Source organism: Hylobates moloch, unplaced genomic scaffold (assembly GCF_009828535.3).
Source record: "Hylobates moloch isolate HMO894 unplaced genomic scaffold, HMol_V3 SCAFFOLD_20, whole genome shotgun sequence".
NCBI classification, from domain to species: Eukaryota; Metazoa; Chordata; class Mammalia; order Primates; family Hylobatidae; genus Hylobates; species Hylobates moloch.
In genome coordinates, this window is record NW_026652295.1 from 50093271 (window position 1) to 50114922 (window position 21652).

Sequence of the window (21652 nt, forward strand, 5' to 3'; positions counted from 1 at the left end):
TCTTAATCGAGTCTATCATTGATCGGCATTTGGGTTGGTTCCAAGTCTTTGCTATTGTGAATAGTGCCGCAGTAAACATACATGTGCATGTGACTTTATAGCAGCATGATTTATAATCCTTTGGGTATATGCCCAGGAATGGGATGGCTGGGTCAAATGGTATTTCTAGTTCTAGATCCTTGTGGAATCACCACACTGTCTTCCACAATGGTTGAATTAGTTTACACTCCCACCAACAGTGTAAAAGCATTCCTATTTCTCCACATCCTCTCCAGCACCTGCTGTTTCCTGACTTTTTAATAATCGCCATGCTAACTGGCATGAGATGGTATCTTATTGTGGTTTTGATTTGCATTTCTCTGATGGCCAGTGATGATGAGCATTTTTTCACGTGTCTGTTGGCTGCATAAATGTCTTCTTTTGAGAAGTGTCTGTTCATATCCTTTGCCCACTTTTTGATGGAGTTGTTTGATTTTTTCTTGTAAATTTGTTTAAGTTCTTGGTAGATTCTGGATATTAGCCCTTTGTCAGATGGGTAGATTGTAAAAATTTTCTCCCATTCTGTAGGTTGCCTGTTCACTCTGATGGTAGTTTCTTTTGCTGTGCAGAAGCTCTTTAGTTTAATTAGATCCCATTTGTCAATTCTGGCTTTTGTTGCCATTGCTTTTGGTGTTTTAGTCATGAAGTCCTTGCCCATGCCTATGTCCTGAATGGTATTGCCTAGGTTTTCTTCTAGGGTTTTTATGGTTTTAGGTCTAACATGTAAGTCTTTAATCCATCTTGAATTAATTTTTGTACAAGGTGTAAGGAAGGGATCCAGTTTCAGCTTTCTACATATGGCTAGCCAGTTTTCCCAGCACCATTTATTAAATAGGGAATCCTTTCCCTATTTCTTGTTTTTGTCAGGTTTGTCAAAGATCAGATGGTTGTAGATGTGTGGTATTATTTCTGAGGGCTCTGTTCAGTTCCATTGGTCTATATCTCTGTTTTGGTACCAGTACCATGCTGTTTTGGTTACTGTAGCCTTGTAGTAGTATAGTTTGAAGTCAGGTAGCGTGATGTCTCCAGCTTTGTTCTTTTGGCTTAGGATTGTCTTGGCAATGCAGGCTCTTTTTTGGTTCCATATGAACTTTAAAGTAGTTTTTTCCAATTCTGTGAAGAAAGTCATTGGTAGCTTGATGGGGATGGCATTGAATCTATAAATTACCTTGGGCAGTATGGCCATTTTCACCATATTGATTCTTCCTACCTATGAGCATGGAATGTTCTTCCATTTGTTTGCGTCCTCTTTTATTTCGTTGAGCAGTGGTTTGTAGTTCTTCTTGAAGAGGTCCTTCACATCCCTTGTAAGTTGGATTCCTAGGTATTTTATTCTCTTTGAAGCAATTGTGAATGGGAGTTCACTCACGATTTGGCTCTCTGTTTGTCTGTTATTGGTGTATAGAAATGCTTGTGATTTTTGCACACTGATTTTGTATCCTGAGACTTTGCTGAAGTTTCTAATCAGCTTAAGGAGATTCTGGGCTGAGAGGATAGGGTTTTCTAGATATACAATCATGTCATCTGCAAACAGGGACAATTTGACTTCCTCTTTTCCTAATTGAATACCTTTATTTCTTTCTCTTGCCCGATTGCCCTGGCCAGAACTTCGAACACTCTGTTGAATAGGAGTGGTGAGAGAGGGCATCACTGTCTTGTGCCAGTTTTCAAAGGGAATGCTTCCAGTTTTTGCCCATTCAGTATGATATTGGCTGTGGGTTTGTCATAAATAGCTCTTATTATTTTGAGATACGTCCCATCAATACCTAGTTTATTGAGCGTTTTTAGCATAAAGGGATGTTGAATTTTGTCAAAGGCCTTTTTTGCATCTATTGAGATAATCATGTGGTTTTTGTCTTTGGTTCTGTTTATATAATGGATTCCATTTATTGATTTGCATATGTTGAACCAACCTTGCATCCCAGGGATGAAGCCAACTTGATTGTGGTGGATAAGCTTTTTGATGTGCTGCTGGATTCGGTTTGCCAGTATTTTATGGAGGATTTTTGCATGGATGTTCATCATGGATATTGGTCTAAAATTCTCTTTTTTTGTTGTGTCTCTGCCACGCTTTGGTATCAGGGTGATGTTGGCCTCATAAAATGAATTAGGGAGGATTCCCTCTTTTTCTATTGATTGGAATAGTTTCAGAAGGAATGGTACTAGCTCCTCTTCATACCTCTGGTAGAATTCGGGTGTGAATCTGTCTGGTCCTGGACTGTTTTTGGTTGGTAGGCTATTAATTATTGCCTCAATTTCAGAAGCTGTTATTGGTCTATTCAGGGATTCAGCTTCTTCCTGGTTTAGTGTTGGGAGGGTGTGTGTGTCCAGGAATTTATCCATTTCCTCTAGATTTTTTAGTTTCTTTTTTTTTTTTTTTTTTTTTGCGTAGAGGTGTTTATAGTATTCTCTGATGGTAGGTTGTATTTCTGTGGGATCGGTGGTGATATCCCCTTTATCACTTTTTGTTGCATCTATTTGATTCTTCTCTCTTTTCTTCTTTATCAGTCTTGCTAGCAGTCTATCAGTTTTTTTGATCTTTTCAAAAAACCAGCTCCTGGATTCATTGATTTTTTGAAGGGTTTTTTGTGTCTCTATCTCCTTCAGTTCTGCTCTGATCTTAGTTATTTCTTGCCTTCTGCTAGCTTTTGAATGTGTTTGTTCTTCTCTGGTTCTTTTAATTGTGATGTTAGGGTGTCAATTTTAGATCTTTCTCGCTTTCTCTTGTGGGCATTTAGTGCTATAAATTTCCCTCTACACACTGCTTTAAATGTGTCCCAGAGATTCTGTTATGTTGTGTCTTTGTTCTCATTGGTTTCAAAGAACATCTTTATTTCTGCCTTCATTTCGTTATGTACCCAGTAGTCATTCAGGAGCAAGTTGTTCAGTTTCCATGTAGTTGAGTGGTTTTCAGTGAGTTTCTTAATCCTGAGTTCTAGTTTGATTGCACTGTGGTCTGACAGACAGTTTGATATAATTTCTGTTCTTTTACATTTGCTGAGGAGTGCTTTAGTTCCAACTATGTGGTCAATTTTGGAATAAGTGTGATGTGGTGCTGAGAAGAATGTATATTCTGTTGATTTGGGGTGGAGAGTTCTGTAGATGTCTATTAGGTCTGCTTGGTGCAGAGCTGAGTTAAATTCCTGGATATCCTTATTAACTTTCTGTCTCATTGATCTTTCTAACATTGACAGTGGGGTGTTAAAGTCTCCCATTATTACTGTGTGGGAGTCTAAATCTCTTTGTAGGTCTCTAAGGACTTGCTTTATGAATCTGGGTGCTCCTGTATTGGGTGCATATATATTTAGGATAGTTAGCTCTTCTTGTTGAATTGATTCCTTTACCATTATGTAACGGCTTTCTTTGTCTCTTTTGATCTTTGTTGGTTTAAAGTCTATTTTATCAGCGACTAGGATTGCAACCCCTGCTTTTTTTTGTTTTCCGTTTGCTTGGTAGATCTTCTGCCATCCCTTTATTTTGAGCCTGTGTGTGTCTCTGCACGTGAGATGGGTCTCCTAAATACAGCACACTGATGGGTCTTGAGTCTTCATCCAATTTGCCAGTCTGTGTCTTTTAATTGGAGCATTTAGCCCATTTACATTTAAGGTTAATATTGTTATGTGTGAATTCGATCCTGTCATTATGATGTTAGATGGTTATTTTGCTCATTAGTTGATGCAGTTTCTTCCTAGCATTGATGGTTTTTATAATTTGGCATGTTTTTGCAGTGGCTGGTACCGGTTGTTCCTTTCCATGTTTAGTGCTTCCTTCAGGAGCTCTTGTAGGGCAGGCCTGGTGGTGACAAAATCTCTCAGCATTTGTTTGTCTGTAAAGGATTTTATTTCTCCTTCACTTATGAAGCTTAGTTTGACTGGATAAGAAATTCTGGGTTGAAAATTCTTTTCTTTAAGAATGTTGAATATTGGCCCCCACTCTCTTCTGGCTTATAGAGTTTCTGCTGAGAGATCCGCTGTTGGTCTGATGGGCTTCCCTTTGTGGGTAACCCGACCTTTCTCTCTGGCTGCCCTTAACATTTTTTTCCTTCAATTCAACTTTGGTGAATCTGACAATTATGTGCCTTGGAGTTGCTCTTCTCAAGGCGTATCTTTGTGGTGTTCTCTGTATTTCCTGAATTTGAATGTTAGCCTGCCTCGCTAGGTTGGGGAAGTTCTCCTGGATAATATCCTAAAGAGTGTTTTCCAACTTGGTTCCATTCTCCCCATCACTTTCAGGTACACCAATCAGACGTAGATTTGGTCTTTTCACATAGTTCCAAATTTCTTGGAGGCTTTGTTCGTTTCTTTTTACTCTTTTTTCTCTAAACTTCTCTTCTCACTTCATTTCATTCATTTGATCTTCAGTCACTGATACCCTTCCTTCCACTTGATCGAATCGGCTACTGAAGCTTGTGCATGCGTCACGTAGTTCTTGTGCCATGGTTTTCAGCTCCATCAGGTCATGTAAGGACTTTTCTACACTGTTTATTCTAGTTAGCCGTTCCTCTAATCTTTTTTTCAAGGTTTTTAGCTTCTTTGCGATGGGTTCGAACTTCCTCCTTTAGCTTGGAGAAGTTTGTTATTACTGATTGTGTGAAGCCTTTTTCTCTCAACTCATCAAAGTCATTCTCCATCCAGCTTTGTTCCATTGCTGGCGAGGAGCTGCATTCCTTTGGAGGAGAAGAGGCACTCTGATTTTTAGAATTTTCAGCTTTTCTGCTCTGGTTTCTCCCCATCTTTGTAGTTTTATCTACCTTTGGTCTTTGAAGATGGTGATGTACAGATGGGTTTTTGGTGTGGATGTCCTTTCTGTTTGTTAGTTTTCTTTCTAACGGTCAGGACCCTCAGCTGTAGGTCTGTTGGAGTTTGCTGGAGGTCCACTTCAGACCCTGTTTGCATGGGTATCACCAGCAGAGGCTGCAGAACAGCGAATATTGCTGAACAGCAGATGTTGCTGCCTGATCCTTCCTCTGGAAGCTTAGTCTCAGAGGGGCACCTAGCTGTATGAGGTGTCAGTCGGCCCCTACTGGGAGATGTCTCCCAGTTAGGCTACTCGGGGGTCAGGGACCCACTTGAGGAGGCAGTCTGTCCGTTCTCAGATCTCAAACTCCATGCTGGGAGAACCACTACTCTCTTCAAAGCTGTCAGACAGGGACGTTTAAGTCTGCAGAAGTTTCTGCTGCCTTTTGTTCAGCTATGCCCCGCCCCCAGAGGTGGAGTCTACAGAGGCAGGCAGGCCTCCTTGAGGTGCCATGGGCTCCACCCAGTTCGAGCTTCCCAGCCGCTTTGTTTACCTACTCAAGCCTCAGCAATGGTGGACGCCCCTCCCCCAGCCTTGCTGCCACCTTGCAGTTCGATCTCAGACTGCTGTGCTAGCAGTGAGAGAGGCTCTGTGGGTGTGGGACCCTCCCAGCCAGGTGCGGGATATAATCTCCTGGTGTGCCATTTGCTAAGGCCGTTAGAAAAGCACAGTATTAGGGTGGGAGTGTCCTGATTTTCCAGATACCGTCTGTCACAGCTTCTCCTCGCTAGGAAAGGGAATTCCCTGACCCCTTGTGCTTCCCAGGTGAGGCAATGCCCTGCCCTGCTCCATGGACTGCACCCACTGTCTGACAAACCCCAGTGAGATGAACCCAGTACCTCAGTTGGAAATGCAGAAATCACCTGTCTTCTGCGTCGCTCATGCTGGGAGCTTCAGACTGGAGCTGTTCGTATTTGGCCATCTTGGAACCTCTCCTACCTAGTTTATTGAGAGTTTTTCTCATTAAGGGATGTTGAATTTTACCCAAAGTCTTTTCTATAGCTATTGAGATAATTATGTGGTTTCTAGCTCTAGTTTTGTTTATGTGATGGATCACATTTATTGATTTGTTTATGTTGAACCAACTTTGCATGCTGAAAATGAAGCCTACTTAATTGTGGTGGATTACCTTTTTGATGTGCTTCTGGATTCAGTTTGCAGATATTTTGTTGAGGATATTTGCATTGATGTTCATCAGATATATTGGCCTGAAGTTTTCTTTTTCTGTCATGTCTCTGCCAGGTTTTGATATCAGAATGATCCTGGCCTGATAGAATGAGTTAGGGAGGAATCCCTCCTCCTCAACTTTTTGGAATATTTTCTGTAAGAATAGTACCAGCTCTTGGCCGGGCACGGTGGCTCACGCCTGTAATCCCAGCACTTTGGGAGGCTGAGGCAGGTGGATCATGAGGTCAGGAGATCGAGACCATCCTGGCTAACACAGTGAAACCCCGTCTCTACTAAAAATACAAAAAATTAGCCAGGCGTGGTGGCAGGCGCCTGTAGTCCCAGCTACTTGGGGGCTGAGGCAGGAGAATGGCGTGAACCCAGGAGGCGGAGCTTGCAGTGAGCCAAGACTGTGCCACTGCACTCCAGTCTGGGTGACAGAGCAAGACTCCATCTCAAAAAAAAAAAAAAAAAAAATAGTACCAGCTCTTCTTTGTATATCTGGTAGAATTCAGCTGTGAATCCCTCTGGCCCTGGGCCTTTTTTGGTTCATAGTCTATTGATTACTGATTCAATTTCAGAGCTTGTTATTGGTCTGTTCAGGGAATCAGTTTCTTCCTAATTCAGTCTTGGGAGAGTGTATGTGTCCAGGAATTTATCCATCTCTTCTAGGTTTTCTAGTGTGTGTGCACACAAGTGTTCATAATATTCTCTGATGGTTGCTTATAATTCTGTGGGGTCAGTGGTACCATCCCCTTTGTTGTTTCTAATTGTGTTTATTTAGATCTTCTCTCTTCTACATTAGTCTAGCTAGTGGCCTATCTTTTTAATAAAAACCAACTCCTGGATTCATTAATCTTTCGAATGGTTTTTTGTGTCTTGATTTCTGTCAGTTCAGCTCTGATTTTGGTTATTCCTTGTCTTTTGCTAGCTTTGAGGTTGATTTGTTCTTGCTTCTGTAGTTCTTTCAGTTGTGATATTAGGTTGTTAATTTGAGATGTAACTTTTTGACATGGGCGTTTAGTGCTATAAATTTCCGTCTTAATACTGCCTTAGCTGTGTCCCAGAGATTCTGGTATGTTGTATCTTTGTTCTCATTACTTTCAAAGAAATTCTTGATTTCTGCCTTAATTTCATTATTTACCCAAAAGCCATTCAGGAACAGTTGTTTAATGTCCATGTAATTGCATGGTTTTGAGTGGTTTTTTTAGTTTTGACTTCTATTTTTATTATGCTGTTGTCTGGGAGTGTGTTTGCTATGATTTTGGTTCTTTTGCATTTCCTGAGAATTGTTTTCTGTTTGATTATGTAGTTGATTTTAGAATATGTGCCATGTGGTGATGAGAATAATGTATACTCTGTTGTTTTTGGGTGGTAGGTTCTGTAGAGGTAGGTCAGATCCATTTTGTCCGATGTTGAGTTAGGTCCTGAATATCTTTGTTAATTTTCTGCCTCAGTGATCTGTTTAATACTGTCAGGGAAGTGTTAAAGTCTCCCACTGCTATTGTGTGGGAGTCTAAGTCTCATTGTATATCTCTAAGAACTTGCTTTATGAATCTGGGTGTTCCTGTATTGGGTGCATATGTATTTAGCATAGTTAGGTTTTTTTGTTGAGTTGGATCCTTTACCATTATACAGTGCCCTTCTTTGTCTTTTTTGATCTTTGTTGGTTTAAAGTCTGTTTTGTCTGAAATTAGGACTGCAACCCCTGCTTTTTTCTATTTTCCATCTGCTTGGTAGATTTTCTTCTATCCCTTTATTTTGAGCCTTTGGGTGTCATTGCGTGTGAGATAGGTCTCTTGAAGACAGCATACCACTGGGTCTTCCTTTTTTATCCGGCTTCTTATTCTGCATTGTGGTTTTTTTGTTTGTTTGTTTTGTTTGTTTTTTTTTTTGAGACAGAATATCACTTTGTCACCCAGGTTAGTGTGCAGCGGCGTGATCTCAGCTCACTGCAAACTCTGCCTCCCAGGCTCAAGTGATTCTCCTGCCTCAGCCTCCTGAGTAGCTGGGATTACAGGTGTGTACCACCATGCCTGGCTAATTTTTGTATTTTTTAGCAGAGACGGGGTTTCACCATGTTGGCCAGGCTGGTCCTAAACTCCTGACCTCAAGTGATCCACCCACCTCTGCCTCCCAAAGTACTGGGATTACAGGTATGAGCCACCATGCCTGGCCTCTGTGCCTTTTAAATGGGGCCTTTAGCCCATTTATATTTAAGATTAGTGTTGATATGTGTAGATTTGATCCCGTCATTGTGTTGTTAGCTGGTTATTATGCTGGCTTGTTTGTGTGGTGGCTTTATAGTGTCACTGGTCTGTGTACTTAAGTGTGTTTTGTATTGGCTGATAATGGCCTTTTCTTTCCATATTTCGTGCTCCTTTTAAGATCTCTTGTAAGGCGGGTCTGGTGGTAATGAACTCTGTCAGCATTTGCTTATCTGAAAAGGATCTTATTTCTCCTTTGCTAAGAAGCTTAGTTTGGCTAGATATGAAATTCTTGGTTGAAGATTTTTCTTCTTTAAGAATGTTGAATGTAGGCCTCCAATCTCTTCTGGCTTATAGGGTTTCAGCTGAGAAGTCCAGTGTTAGCTTGATGGGGTTCCCTTTGTACGTGACCTGCCCTTTCTCTGTAGCTGCTTTTAACGTTCTTTCTTTCATTTTGACCTTGGAAAATCTGATGATTATGTGGCTTGGGGATGATCTCCTTGCATAGAATCTTGCAGGGATTCTTTGCATTTCCTTAATTTGATTGTTGGCCTCTCTAGCGAGGTTGAGGAGGTTTTTGTAGACAATATCCTGAAATATGTTTTCCAAGTTGTTTGCTTTCTCACTGTCCCTTTCGGGAATGTCTGGTGAAATTTGAGCACTTGGTTTGTCTTTCCTATTTTGCTAAAACGTTTTCTGGTCTAATATAACCAGTGGGTATGCTTTCTTTTTTTTCTTTTTTGGTGAGGGGAAGGGACTTAATCATATACAGTATTTGTTTTAAGTGAATTAGAAAATTGGGAATATGATTTCAGCCTAATTTGGCCATTGTGCAGCTTGCCTCCAGACCTAATATGAATTACATATTGTTTGAAACCATGGTTAGGTTCCAGATATATGAAAGTAAGCAATCCTAAGACTTACTCTGTTACAGGCACCTAACTAAATTTGATTGATTTAAATTATTTAAAAGCAGTTATTTTGTCATCGTGCCTCCCAACAAGCTTAGCAAATACCTAGCAATATAACAATATAAAATACTTCAGGTAACTCTCAATTACTACCTGCATTATGGAGTTGGCTTAGTTGGAGACTTAATACAGCTTACACGCGCTCAAGCAGCAAACTAATGTTTAACTTGTGCAATGGCATAGAAATCATTATTACACTTTTTCTTTCTTTTTTTCTTTATTTGAGGCAGGGTCTTGCTGTGACACAGGCTGGAGTGCAGTGTCATGATCATGGCTCACTGCAGCCTTGACCTCTTGAGCTCACTCATTTCAGCCTCCTGAGTAGCCTGGACTGCAGGCAAATGCCATCAAACCAGTCTAACTTTTAGATGTTTTTGTAGAAACAGGGTCTCACTATGTTGCTCAGGCTGGTTGTGAACTCCTGCGTTTCAGGAGTCCTCCTACCTCAGCCTCCCAAAGTGCTGAGATTGTAGGCCTGAGCCACAGTGCCTGGCCTATACACTGATTTTTATATCATCAGTTTATAACTTACTCTAAAAAGCTCCAAGAAAGATGATTATTATTAACTTTCAATTATTCAGGTATTTTTAGAAAGCCAAGGAATTGAATTAAATCCACCAGAGAAGATGGTTCTTGATCCTTACACTGAACTCCGAAAACAGCCTCTTCGTAAGTATGTCACCCCATCAGACTTTGATCAACTCAAGCAATTTCTCACCTTTGACAAACAGGTAAGAGACATAGGAACCGCAGTAGGCTTGCTTATTTCCAAATGTGACCTATATTTATTGGCAAAAGGTTTGGGTAGCTGTATTGGTAACTATTTTGAAACATTACAGCTATAATTGAACTGTTTGGACACAGTACTGTCTTTCTGCTTTCATCAAGGGTTACAGGTACAAGAATGCCTACATTTCATATGGAGATCCAAAGAAGATTGTGGAGTTGTGGAGCTGTTTTGTGAATCTCACCAAACATTTAAATCTCAAAACAATTCCTGAGCTACATCTGCTTCCCACCTTACGTTTCCAGTTGACAATTTCTTTCCCTTAAAATGAGCTAATTTCTTTCTTTTTTTTTTTTTTTTTTTGAGAAGGAGTCTCGCTCTTTCACCCAGGCTGGAGTGCAGTGGCACGATCTCGGCTCACTGCAGGCTCTGCCCCCGGGGTTCAGGCCATTCTCCTGCCTCAGCCTCCCGTGTAGCTGGGACTACAGGCGCCCACCACCTCGCCTGGCTAATTTTTTTGTATTTTTAGTAGAGACGGGGTTTCACTGTGTTAGCCAGGATGGTCTCGATCTCCTGACCTCGTGATCCGCCCACCTCGGCCTCCCAAAGTGCTGGGATTACAGGTGTGAGCCACCACACCCGGCCAAAATGAGCTAATTTCATAGACTCCTTTGCAAAACCATAAATCGATTATTAGGAAATTTCAAAAATATGCATATATGTAGGTTCTAATGTTAAAATGTTTAATTTCACAGAAGCCCCACTACAGATGCTTCCTTGTTAAATGTTATATTAATATTGGAGTCCAAAATGTTCTGAGCATTTTCCAACTCTGTTCCAACCTTCCTAATCCTCTCCCTTGTGAGCTGATGTGTATAAGCAGATTTAAATCCTTCCCTTTCTGTACTAAAGGGAGAGAGAAAAGGAAGATATCACCCTCAGTGCTTCTTTGCTGCTCCTTTTCTTTAGACATTTAACCCCTTTTAGTTCAGAAAATGTAAACTAGCACTAGCATGGTCTTTTAAGGATTTTGTTCATATCAGTCATATATCTGTTATTATTTTGTATTTGAAGATTGTGTTTATTTCCATGATTTGAAGAAGCCTAGCCAAAAAAAAAAAAAAGATTGTGTTTATATTATTGCTAGAAGATATGTGTTGATGGGACCAAAAAAAGACTGGTTAATAAATAAAAATTTTTTTCTATACTAATATATAAACCATATTCACATGTACCTTTATTAATATATATCTACCACTATGTAAAGAACTTCATTGCTCTTTTAATTTAGCTTCTGTTTCACTGACTAATATTTTGGATCAAAGTGAGCTCTTCTTTTTTGGCACAAACTTATAATCCTATTATTTAATTCTTTCCAGCTGCTGACATATAGTACATAATTTCAGATGTTTTAGTATGTTTGATGAATATTTCTTTTTTTTTCAATTTACCCCATCTGAAATTACTTCATAGTCTTTCCAGCTAATCTTTCCATCATTGATACATAATTGCCAAAGTAGCCAAGTTGAACTCCCTACTTTTAAGATTCTTGAGTTACTACTTTGGATTCTTCAAAGGTCCTTCGATTCTATGCGATCTGGGATGATACAGACAGCATGTATGGTGAATGTCGGACCTACATCATTCATTACTATCTTATGGATGATACGGTGGAAATTCGAGAGGTCCACGAACGGAATGACGGGAGAGATCCTTTCCCACTCCTCATGAACCGCCGGCGTATGCCCAAAGTTTTGGTGGAAAATGCAAGTATGTTTGATTCAGTTTATTCTCTATTACTTGGGATGTTTTTAGGTTCTTAAAGGAGTTACTTAATCAGTATGCAAAATTCGTTTATACTTGGAAGCCTCTAGCTATTTTTGCTTAGATGCTCAGAAAATGGCTTCCCACAGCTTTTCTCCTTTACTTGCCCCTTGGTCCAGGCATGCCCCCAAGACAGTCTGGTACCCAGGTCAAGGAAACAAAACCAAAACAGCAGTGGGAGATTTATTTAAAGTGCAGCAGAGCAAGGTTTCTGAACTGAAACAATTTAATATTAGATTTTTGATGCATTTTTCAAACAGGCCTGTTTTCATTCAAGGATATGAATGAAAGCTTAGCTTTTCTTTATATGCTTTCCTGACTTTGCTTCTCACTTCAACTACTTCCTAAACAGGAAGTTTCTATGTGGTTTAACTTGAGATTGGAAAAGGCATGTCTGTGACTCACAGAGGTGAGGTGCATTATGTCAAACCCAGCTCATTCTTTGCTGGTTTAAAATTACCTAGCATGGGCTGGGCATGATGGCTCACTCCTGTAATCCCAGCACTTTGGGAGACTGAGGTGGGTGGATTGCTTGAGCCCAGGAGTTTGAGACCAGCCTGGGCAACGTGATGAACCCCCCCCCTACAAAAAATACAAAAATTAGCCGTGCTTGGTGCCGCACACCTGTATTCCCAGCTACTTGGGAGGCTGAGGTGGGAGGATCATCTGAGCCTGGGAGGTCGAGGCTGTGGTGAACTGTAATTATGTTGCTGTACTCCAGCCTGGGCAACAGATGAGATCCTATCTCAAGAAAAAGAAAAAAAGTTACCTACCATGTTTGGGAGTGGCAGTGCAACAAAATGGCAGCAAATACCTGCTATTCACTATTTCCTGGGATGAGTAGGCTTGCTTTAGTTATTGTCTTAGTAGTTTTTACATTTCTCTTAGAATAATGTCATCTTGGTCACATGTAATGACTGACAGCTGTCATGTTTGGGTGGCTGACAGAATTCTGTAAATGTGTTCATTGATTTTTTTTTCATTTTTACTATATTTTTTGGGAATTAGGATATAAGAAATTTCAGGTATTGGGGCCTGGCACGGTGGCTCACGCCTGTAATCCCAGCACTTTGGGAGGCCAAGGCAGGTGGATCATGAAGTCAGGAGATCGAGACCATTCTAGCTAACATGGTGAAACCCCATCTCTACTAAAAATACAAAAAATTAGCTGGGCGTGGTGGTGCGCACCTGTAGTCCCAGCTACTCAGGAGGCTGAGGCAGGAGAATTGTTTGAACCCGGGAGGTGGAGGTTGCGGTGAGCCAAGATTGCACCACTGCACTCCAGCCTGGGCGACAGAGCGAGACTCCGTCTCAAAAAAAAAAAAAAAAAAAAAAAAAATTTTTCAGGTATTGAGCAAGAAGTTTGTCTACATTAGAGGTTATAAATACACGTGTAGTCTGAGGCTAAATTCAACGTGTCCGTACGTATTGCTTCGCTTGCATGGTGCTTTTTTATGAAAAACGCAGTATTATTTGTGGGCAAGGAGTTGGAGGTTTCCATCATTGAGAGAATGGATAAGCAAAATGTAGTGAAGGTACATTTTGATTAATATACAGTAGTTAGAAGCAGTAAACAAGATGTACACAGAAAACAAGTGGATGTATCTTAAAAAACATAGCGCTGTGTAGGAAAAAATACATAAAATTAGATGTATAGTTCTATAACACATGCAAAACATAGTACACATAGGACACATTCAGTCACATAGCTGCATTAGAATGATTGCATGTGAGGAGAGGAGAATGAGATTGGGGAAAAGGATAAAAGGGAGTGAAAATTGTCATCATTTTAGAATTAGGAAAGTTTATATTATATATATTTTTTAAAAAATGAAAATAACTGCTAATTCAGCTTGTATTCTCAAGTAGAAACAACTGGATCTGTGCCCTAGTTCAACATAGTTTGGCTTTTACCTACTATACATATTCTTATAATTAGTTCTCTACAGAACCGTCTTAGAGTTCAATGACAATGGGACTAATATACTAATTTTGGCCTTTCAGAATGCTTAAACAAGCCTAAAATCCATGCAGTTCAGAGCTAACAAACATTAGATTTACAATAGATAAAGAAAATGAATAGGAATATATTCAAGGTGGCATGAAAAGTCTCACTGAAACTAAATCCCTTTAAATGACAGATTCCAGGCTTGTCTCTGCCTTATCAATGTGACCTGTATTGAAAACTTCATATATAATTATCCTCTTCTATAATTTCCCAATTAAAAATTTTTTTATCAAAGTTGCATGGAGAGGCAGCCTGGTGACATATATAGGGTTCTTTTAAAAAGTAGGAAACATGTCCTTTGCCCACTTTTTGATGGGGTTGTTTGTTTTTTTCTTGTAAATTTGTTTGAGTTCATTGTAGATTCTGGATATTAGCCCTTTGTCAGATGAGTATGTTGCAAAAATTTTCTCCCATTCTGTAGGTTGCCTGTTCACTCTGATGGTAGTTTCTTTTGCTGTGCAGAAGCTCTTTAGTTTAATTAGATCCCATTTGTCAATTTTGGCTTTTGTTGCCATTGCTTTTGGTGTTTTAGACATGAAGTCCTTGCCCACGCCTATGTCCTGAAACCTAAAGTATAATAATAAAAAAAATAAATAAATAAAAAAATAAAAGTAGGAAATATACTATGTATATGTGGCTAAAGCCTATAATCCCATCACTTTGGGAGGCCAAGGTGGGAGGATCACCTGAAGTCAGGAGTTCGAGACCACTCTGGCCAACATGGTGAAACCCCGTCTCTACTAAAAAATACAAAAATTACCTGGGCATGGTGGCAGGTGCCTGTAGTCCCAGCTACTTAGGAGGCTGAGGCAGGAGAATTGCTTCAAGCCGGGAGACAGAGGCTGCAGTGAGTGGAGACTGTGCCACTTCACTTCAGCCTGGGCAACAGAGCAAGACTCCATCTCAAAAAAAGAAAAAAAGGTATCACTCATGAGGTACAGAAAAGGCTATGTTCCCATCAGCTGCATAATTCCTTTAACTAGAATGGTAATGTTAAAAGAATGATGTCTAGTTGACTCTCAAAGGCATTTATCCAATGGGTGATTTTTATTAAACTCAATTAAACAAGAGGTAAATAATCTGCTATGGGAACCATTTCACATGCTAAATGCTATGGAGGACAAAATGTAACTCCCATTCCCAGAATCCTATCTTTCAGTCATTTCTAGTGTCATTAAGAAGACAAGGCATATAAAATACACAAAGCTGTTAAGTAATAACACTAGTATACCAGATTATCTGATTATGTAATTAGTTAAGTCATGCAGACCGAGGTCAGAAGGAGAAACGTGTGGGCCTGAAAAACTAAAGAAGTCTTTGTGGAAGAGCTGGGATTAGACTCAGATTTAGAATGGCAGAGAACAAAGAGCACACTAGAAAGAAGAACAAGAGCAAAGATTGGGAATTAGGAACAAGTATGGCATGTTTGGGGGCGCCCAAGAGATGGTGGCTAGGCAGAGAGTTTGTATTAGACAGTAATAGGAAATTATGGGAGTAACTTTCAAAAGTCCTCTCAACCAGGGCCTCCTTTTAAGTAGCTAAGATAAATCAAAATTATATATTTATAATGGATGGAGTTAAAATATCAGAAATTCTGAAAGTTATTTCTTTGTCAAAGGCAATTGCATATTACCAATAGGTGGCAGGTAATGTCAAAACAGGACATTTTTTGGCTTACCAAAACTTTCTACTCAGCTCTTGAACCCAAGGAACCAGGTTCTGAAAGTCTGAATATGTTAGTTATCCTTCAGACTGGCTTTCATAGTTTGATCTTGCCCTGGCCTGTTAGATGAATCTTGAACACCCCTTAGACCTTTAGTGTTCCAGAAAGTTGAATGTTTTTCCTCACTTTCTGTGCATCTTTATTGGCTCACTCAGTCATCCAAATAATATTAATCGAACATCCATATAGATGAAGGAAACACCGTGCTAGGCAATGGAGATCTGAAACTACTATAAGCCACATATCTCAAAGACTTTACAATCTGATGAGATCAACATACAGATCAATGAAATACAACAAATTGTCCAGAAATAGATGCACACATATGAGGTCATTTGATTTTTGACAGAGGTAAAAAAGCAATTTGGTGGAGAAATGATTGTCTTTTTAACAAAAGGTGCTGGAACAATTCAATAGCCTATGCAAAAGTAAATAAATAAACTTCAACCCTTACCTCACCATACATAAAAGTTAACCCCAAATGGATCATAGACCTGGGCGACAGAGTGAGACCCTGTCTCAGAGCAGGGAAAAAAAAAAGCAAATGTAATAGAAGCAAAAATTGAGAATTGGGACCTAATTAAACTAAAGAGCTTGTGCATAGCAAAAGAAACTATCAACAGAGGAAATAGCTTACAGAATGGGAGAAAATATTTGAAACAATGCATTTGACAAATGTCTAATATCCAGAATCTATAAGGAACTTAAATCAACAAGAAAAAAAACAAATAACCGCATTGAAAAGTAGGCAAAGGACATGAACAGACACTTCTCAAAAGAAAACATACAAATAGACAACAAACATTTTAAAAATGCCCAATATCACTAATCATCAGAGGGATGCAATCATACCAGTCAGAATGGCTATTATTAATAAGTCAAAAAATAACAGATGTTGGCAAGGTTGCAGAGAAAATGGAATGCTTATACACTGTTGGCGGGAATGTGAACTAGTTCAGCCCCTGAGGAAAGCAGTTTGGAGATTTCTCCAAAAATAGAACTACACCAATCCCATTATTTGGTATATACCCAAAAGAAAATAAGTTGTTCTATCCAAAAGATACTTGCATTCATGTTTATTGCAGCACTGTTCACAATAGCAAAGACATGGAATCAACCCAGGTGCCCATTACTGGTGGATTGGATAAAGAAAATGTGTTAATGGTACATATACACCATGGAATACTATATGGCCATAAAAAATAAAATCATATTCTTTGCAGCAATGTGGATGCAGGTAGAGGCCATTATACTAAGTGAATTAACACAGAAACAGAACATTGGGTACACATGGACACAAAGTCAGGAACAATAGACACTGGGGACTCCAAAAGGAAGAAGTAAGGGAGAGGGACAAGGGTTGAAGAACTACCTATCAGGTACTCTGTTCACTATTTGGGTGACAGGATCAATGGCTCAAACTTCAGCATCATGCAATATAGCTGTGCAACCAACCTGTACATGTACCCCCGAGTCTAAAATTTAAAAATAAATACATAAATAATAAAAGTTTTGCTTTTCAAAAGACACTGTTAGGAAAGCGAAAGGAAAAGCTAAAGATTGGGAAAAATATTTGTAAAACATATTTGACAAGGTACTTGTCATAGGATATATAAAGTGGCTCTTAAAACTTAGTAAAACAACCCAAATAAAAAATAGGTAAAGGATTAGAATAGATACCTCACCAAAAGTATGCATGTATGACAAGTTAGCACACAAAAAGATATTTACCATAGTTACTTATTAGAGAAATGCAAATTAAAACCATGTAAGATACTACTGTATACCCACTAGAATGTCCAAAATTAAAAAGACTGACCATACCAAGTGTTGACAAGGATGTGAAGCAGCTGAAAATTTCACACACTGCTAGTGGAAGGTAAACTGAAATAACCAGTTGGAAAAATAGCGTGACAGGTTTTGTTTGTTTGTTTGTTTGTTTGAGACGGAGTCTCGCTTTGTCGCCCAGGCTGGAGTGCAGTGGCGCGGTCTTGGCTCACTGCAAGCCCCGCCTCCTGGGTTCACACCATTCTCTTGCCTCAGCCTCCCGAGTAGCTGGGACTACAGGTGCCCACCACTACGCCCAGCTAATTTTTTGTATTTTTAGTAGAGACGGGGTTTCACAATCTCCTGACCTCGTGATCCACCCGCCTTGGCCTCCCAAAGTGCTGAGATTACAGGCATGAGCCACCGTGCCCAGCTGACAGTTTGTTTTTTAAAATTGCACATGTATCTACCATACAAACCAGCCATTCTTTTCTTGGGTATTTGCCAAGAGAAAGGAAAACATATGTCCACACAGAAACTTATGTGAATGTTTATGGCAGCTTTTTTAATAATAGCCAAAAGTTGGAAAGAATGCAACTGTCTATCAACAGTTAGTGAGTAAACAATTATTGTATATCAGTACTTTGGAATACTACTAAAAAATAAAACAATTATTGATGTATGAAACAACATGAACGAATCTCAAAGTAACTATGCTAAGAGAAAGAATTCAGGCAAAAATACATGCCATATAATTCCATTGGTGTAAAATTATTGAAAATACAATATAAATAAGCAAAATAGATCAGTGATTGCGTAAGGATGGTGAGAAGGAGAGTTAGATTATAAAAGGTCATGAGGAGACTTTTGGATGTGATTGGATGTTTATTATTTTGATTGTAATGATGGTTTCATGGGTAAATACATATGTCAAGCAACATCAAAATTGTATACTCCAAAAATGTGCAGCTTATTGTAGTCAATTACACCTCAGTAAAGTTGTAAAAATATAAATTCCTATCTAGATATGTCATAGTCAAATGTAAGAACACTAGATTCAAAAACATCATGAAAGCAGCTCCAGAGAAAAAGGTAACCCATATCAGATGGAAGTTAGAATGACAACTGACTTCTGTAGCAACAGTGATTACCAGAAGACAGTAAAATAATATCTTCAGAGTGCTGAGAAAAAAAATAGAATTTAATGCCTAGAGAAACTGTCTTTCAGGAAGACGGTGAAATACATTTCCAGGCAAACAAAACAGATTTTACTAGCAGCAGACCCTTACTGGGAAAATTCTAGAGTATACTTCAAGTGGAAAGAAAATGAATGCAGAAGTAAAGTCTAAGATACAAAAAGTCGTGAATAAAGAAAATAGCAAAGTAGGATAAACCTAAATAATCATTAACTATACAAATTAAAAGAACAATATTGAATTTGTGAGAGTTAAAAATATCAAAGTAGAACTGAAATGTATTACAGTAATAGCATAGGAAAGGGTGATAGGATTAAATATATAACAAGTTTTGAAAATTTTTTTTTTTAATTTTAAGTTCAGGGGTACATGTGCAGGTTTGTTTTATGAGTGAGCTTGTGTCATGCAGGTTTGTTGTACAGATTATTTTATCTCCCAGGTACTAAGCCTAACACCCATCAGTGATTTTTTCTGATCTTCTCCCTCCTCCCACCCTTCACCCTCCAATAGACCCCAGTGTGTATTGTTCCCTCCCATGGGTCCATGTGCTCTCATCATTTAGCTTCCACTTATAAGTGAGAAATGTGGTACTTTATTTTCTGTTCCTGCATTAGTTTGCTAAAGATACTGGCCTTCAGCTGCATCCATGTTCCTGCACAGGACATGATCTCATTCTTTTTTATGGCTGCATAGTATTACATGGTGTATATATACCACATTTTCTTTATTCAATCTGTCATTGATGGGCATTTAGGTTGATTCTATGTCTTTGCTATTGTGAATAGTGCTGCAGTGATCATACGCTTGCGTTTCTTTATGATAGAATGATTTATATTCTTTTAGGGATATACCCAGTAATGTGATTGCTGGGTCGAATGGGTAGTTCTGTTTTTAGGTCTTTGAGGAATCACCACACTTCTTTCCATGGTGGTTGAACTCATTTACCCTCCCATCAACAATGTATAAAAGCGTTTTTAAAAACATACTTAAGATGTAGGCAAATATCTTTAAAAAGACAAATAAATAGCAAAAGAAACTGATGAGGTATAAAACAACTGATGAAGCTATATTAGTATAATACAAATAGATATTTGGGCAAAAAGCTTTGATTGAGATGAAGAGGATCATTACCTATTGCAAGAATATTTTATTTACTAGGAAAATATAATAATTCTAAACTTGAATGCAGTAATAACATGGATTCAAAATATAAGAAAAATCTGTAGCACCATTATTCAATGAGACTGGAAAAATACACCATAATAGTGCGAGCCATTAAAACATTTCTTTCAATAGTTATTAGATCAAAAAGACAAACCAATAAACATGTATAAGACTTGAATAATATTATTATTCATTTAATAAATATATATATACTTACCCAACACCCAATTTTCAACAAAATTAAGTTAGAAGTCAATTTTGGAAATATAACGTAAAAAAAACCATGTATTTGGAAATTGAAAAACATATTTTCAAATAACCCATGAGTTAAAAAAAAATATTGTCAGAAAATACCTAGAACTGAATGGTAGCAAAAACTCTTAAAACTCTTAAAAAAAGATGTACTTGGAGGAAAATATATAGCTTTAAATGCTTACTTAAGAAAGGAGAAAGATGACAATAAGTTAGGTATATTTCTTAAAAAGTTAGAAATCTAAAGAATTTAAAAATTAAAATATTAAGAAATTAAAAGAAGGAAATCATAAAATAGCCTGAAAATAATGAAATTGAAAACAAAGGTAACAAAGAAGACTTGTCAAGTCAAAAGTCATCTCCTTGAAAGGACTAATAAAGTGACAAACTATAGACAAGATTTATGAAGGGATAAACAAAAGAAGGCACATATACACAATATTAAAAATGAAAGAAGTGGCTGGGCGTGGTGGCTCACACCTGTAATCCCAGCACTTTGGGAGGCCAAGGCAGGCAGATCACTTGAGGTCAGGAGTTCAAGACCAGCCTGGCTAATGCAGTGTGAAACTCCATTTCTACTAAAAATGCAAAAATTAGCCCGGCCTGGTGGCGCGAGCCTGTAGTCCTAGCTACTTGGGAGGCTGAGGCAGGAGAATTGCTTGAACCTGGAAGGCAGAGGTTGCAGTGAGCCGAGATTGTGCCAGTGCACTCCAGGCTGGGTAACAGAGCAAGACTGTCTCAAAAAAAAAAAAAAAGCATTCTTTAAAGTGCCATAGCCATTAAACATAAAATAAAATAATAATACAACTTTATGCCAATAAATTTAAAAACTTAGGTAAAATGAGCAAAGTTTTTTCTTTGTTTTGTTTGTGTTTTTTTGTTTTTATTTGTTTTGTTTTGTTTGTTTTTGTCTTTGAGACGGAGTCTCGCTCTGTCGCCCAGGCTAGAGTTCAGTGGCCTGATCTCGGCTCACTGCAAGCTCTGCCTCCCGGGTTCACACCATTCTCCTGCCTCAGCCTCCTGAGTAGCTGGGACTACAGGTCCCTGCCACCATGCCCAGCTAATTTTTTTTTTGTATTTTTAGTAGAGATGGGGTTTCACCGTGTTAGCCAGCATGGTTTTGATCCGCCCGCCTCGGCCTCCCAAAGTGCTGAGATTACAGGCGTGAGCCACCGTGCCCGGCCAAAATGAGCAAAGTTTTAAAAAAGTATAACTTGTTTATGAAGAAATAGAAAACCAAATATCTTCAACCATTAAAGAAATAGATTTAGTTTAAACATTTCCCACAAAAAATCCAGCAGATCAAGATAATCTTACGGATGATTTTTGACAAACATTTAAAGAACAAGTAATTCTAAGCTTAACACAAACCCTTTTAGAGAGAAGAACTTCTTAATTCTTTCATTTAAAAAGGCCAGTGAAACCAAAGTCATCATGAGAAAGAAAAACTACAGTCATTCTCACTTAAGAAGATATATGCAAAAATACTAAATAAGATATCAGTAAACCTGATCCAGCATTATATGAAAAAATAATTTGTTGAGCAAACAAAGGCAGATGGCTGGACAGCACACACACATATACCAGATCTCCTGGAATATTGTATACTAAGGGAAGTTCATATAATCACAAGCTATGTCCCCCATTGCCCATCACTTCCTGGGGAAGCTCAAAGGGAGGTAGTAGGGTTGGGAATAGACATAGGGAGACAGATCCCTTGGACTATAGAGCTGTTATTAATAAGATGCATTATTAAGGAAATACCAAGCCCTCCTTTGCCATGATCAAGGGCTGGAGTTCAAACTTTTAT

General features: G+C 38.7%; 1 protein-coding gene across 6 annotated transcripts in view; it reads left to right on the plus strand.

Annotated features, from left to right (window-relative positions):
• EFHC1 (EF-hand domain containing 1) overlaps nt 1-21652 on the plus strand; it is a 105165-nt gene that overhangs the window by 23292 nt on the left and 60221 nt on the right. For all 6 annotated transcript variants that reach the window (XR_009211241.1, XR_009211242.1, XR_009211240.1 and 3 more), the window contains 2 exons: nt 9763-9912; nt 11486-11678. Coding sequence is in view for 1 of the 6 variants with exons in the window: in XM_032141598.2 (XP_031997489.1) it covers nt 9763-9912; nt 11486-11678 (343 nt within the window). In the remaining 5 variants the exon portion in view is untranslated. The remainder of the gene's footprint in view (nt 1-9762; nt 9913-11485; nt 11679-21652) is intronic.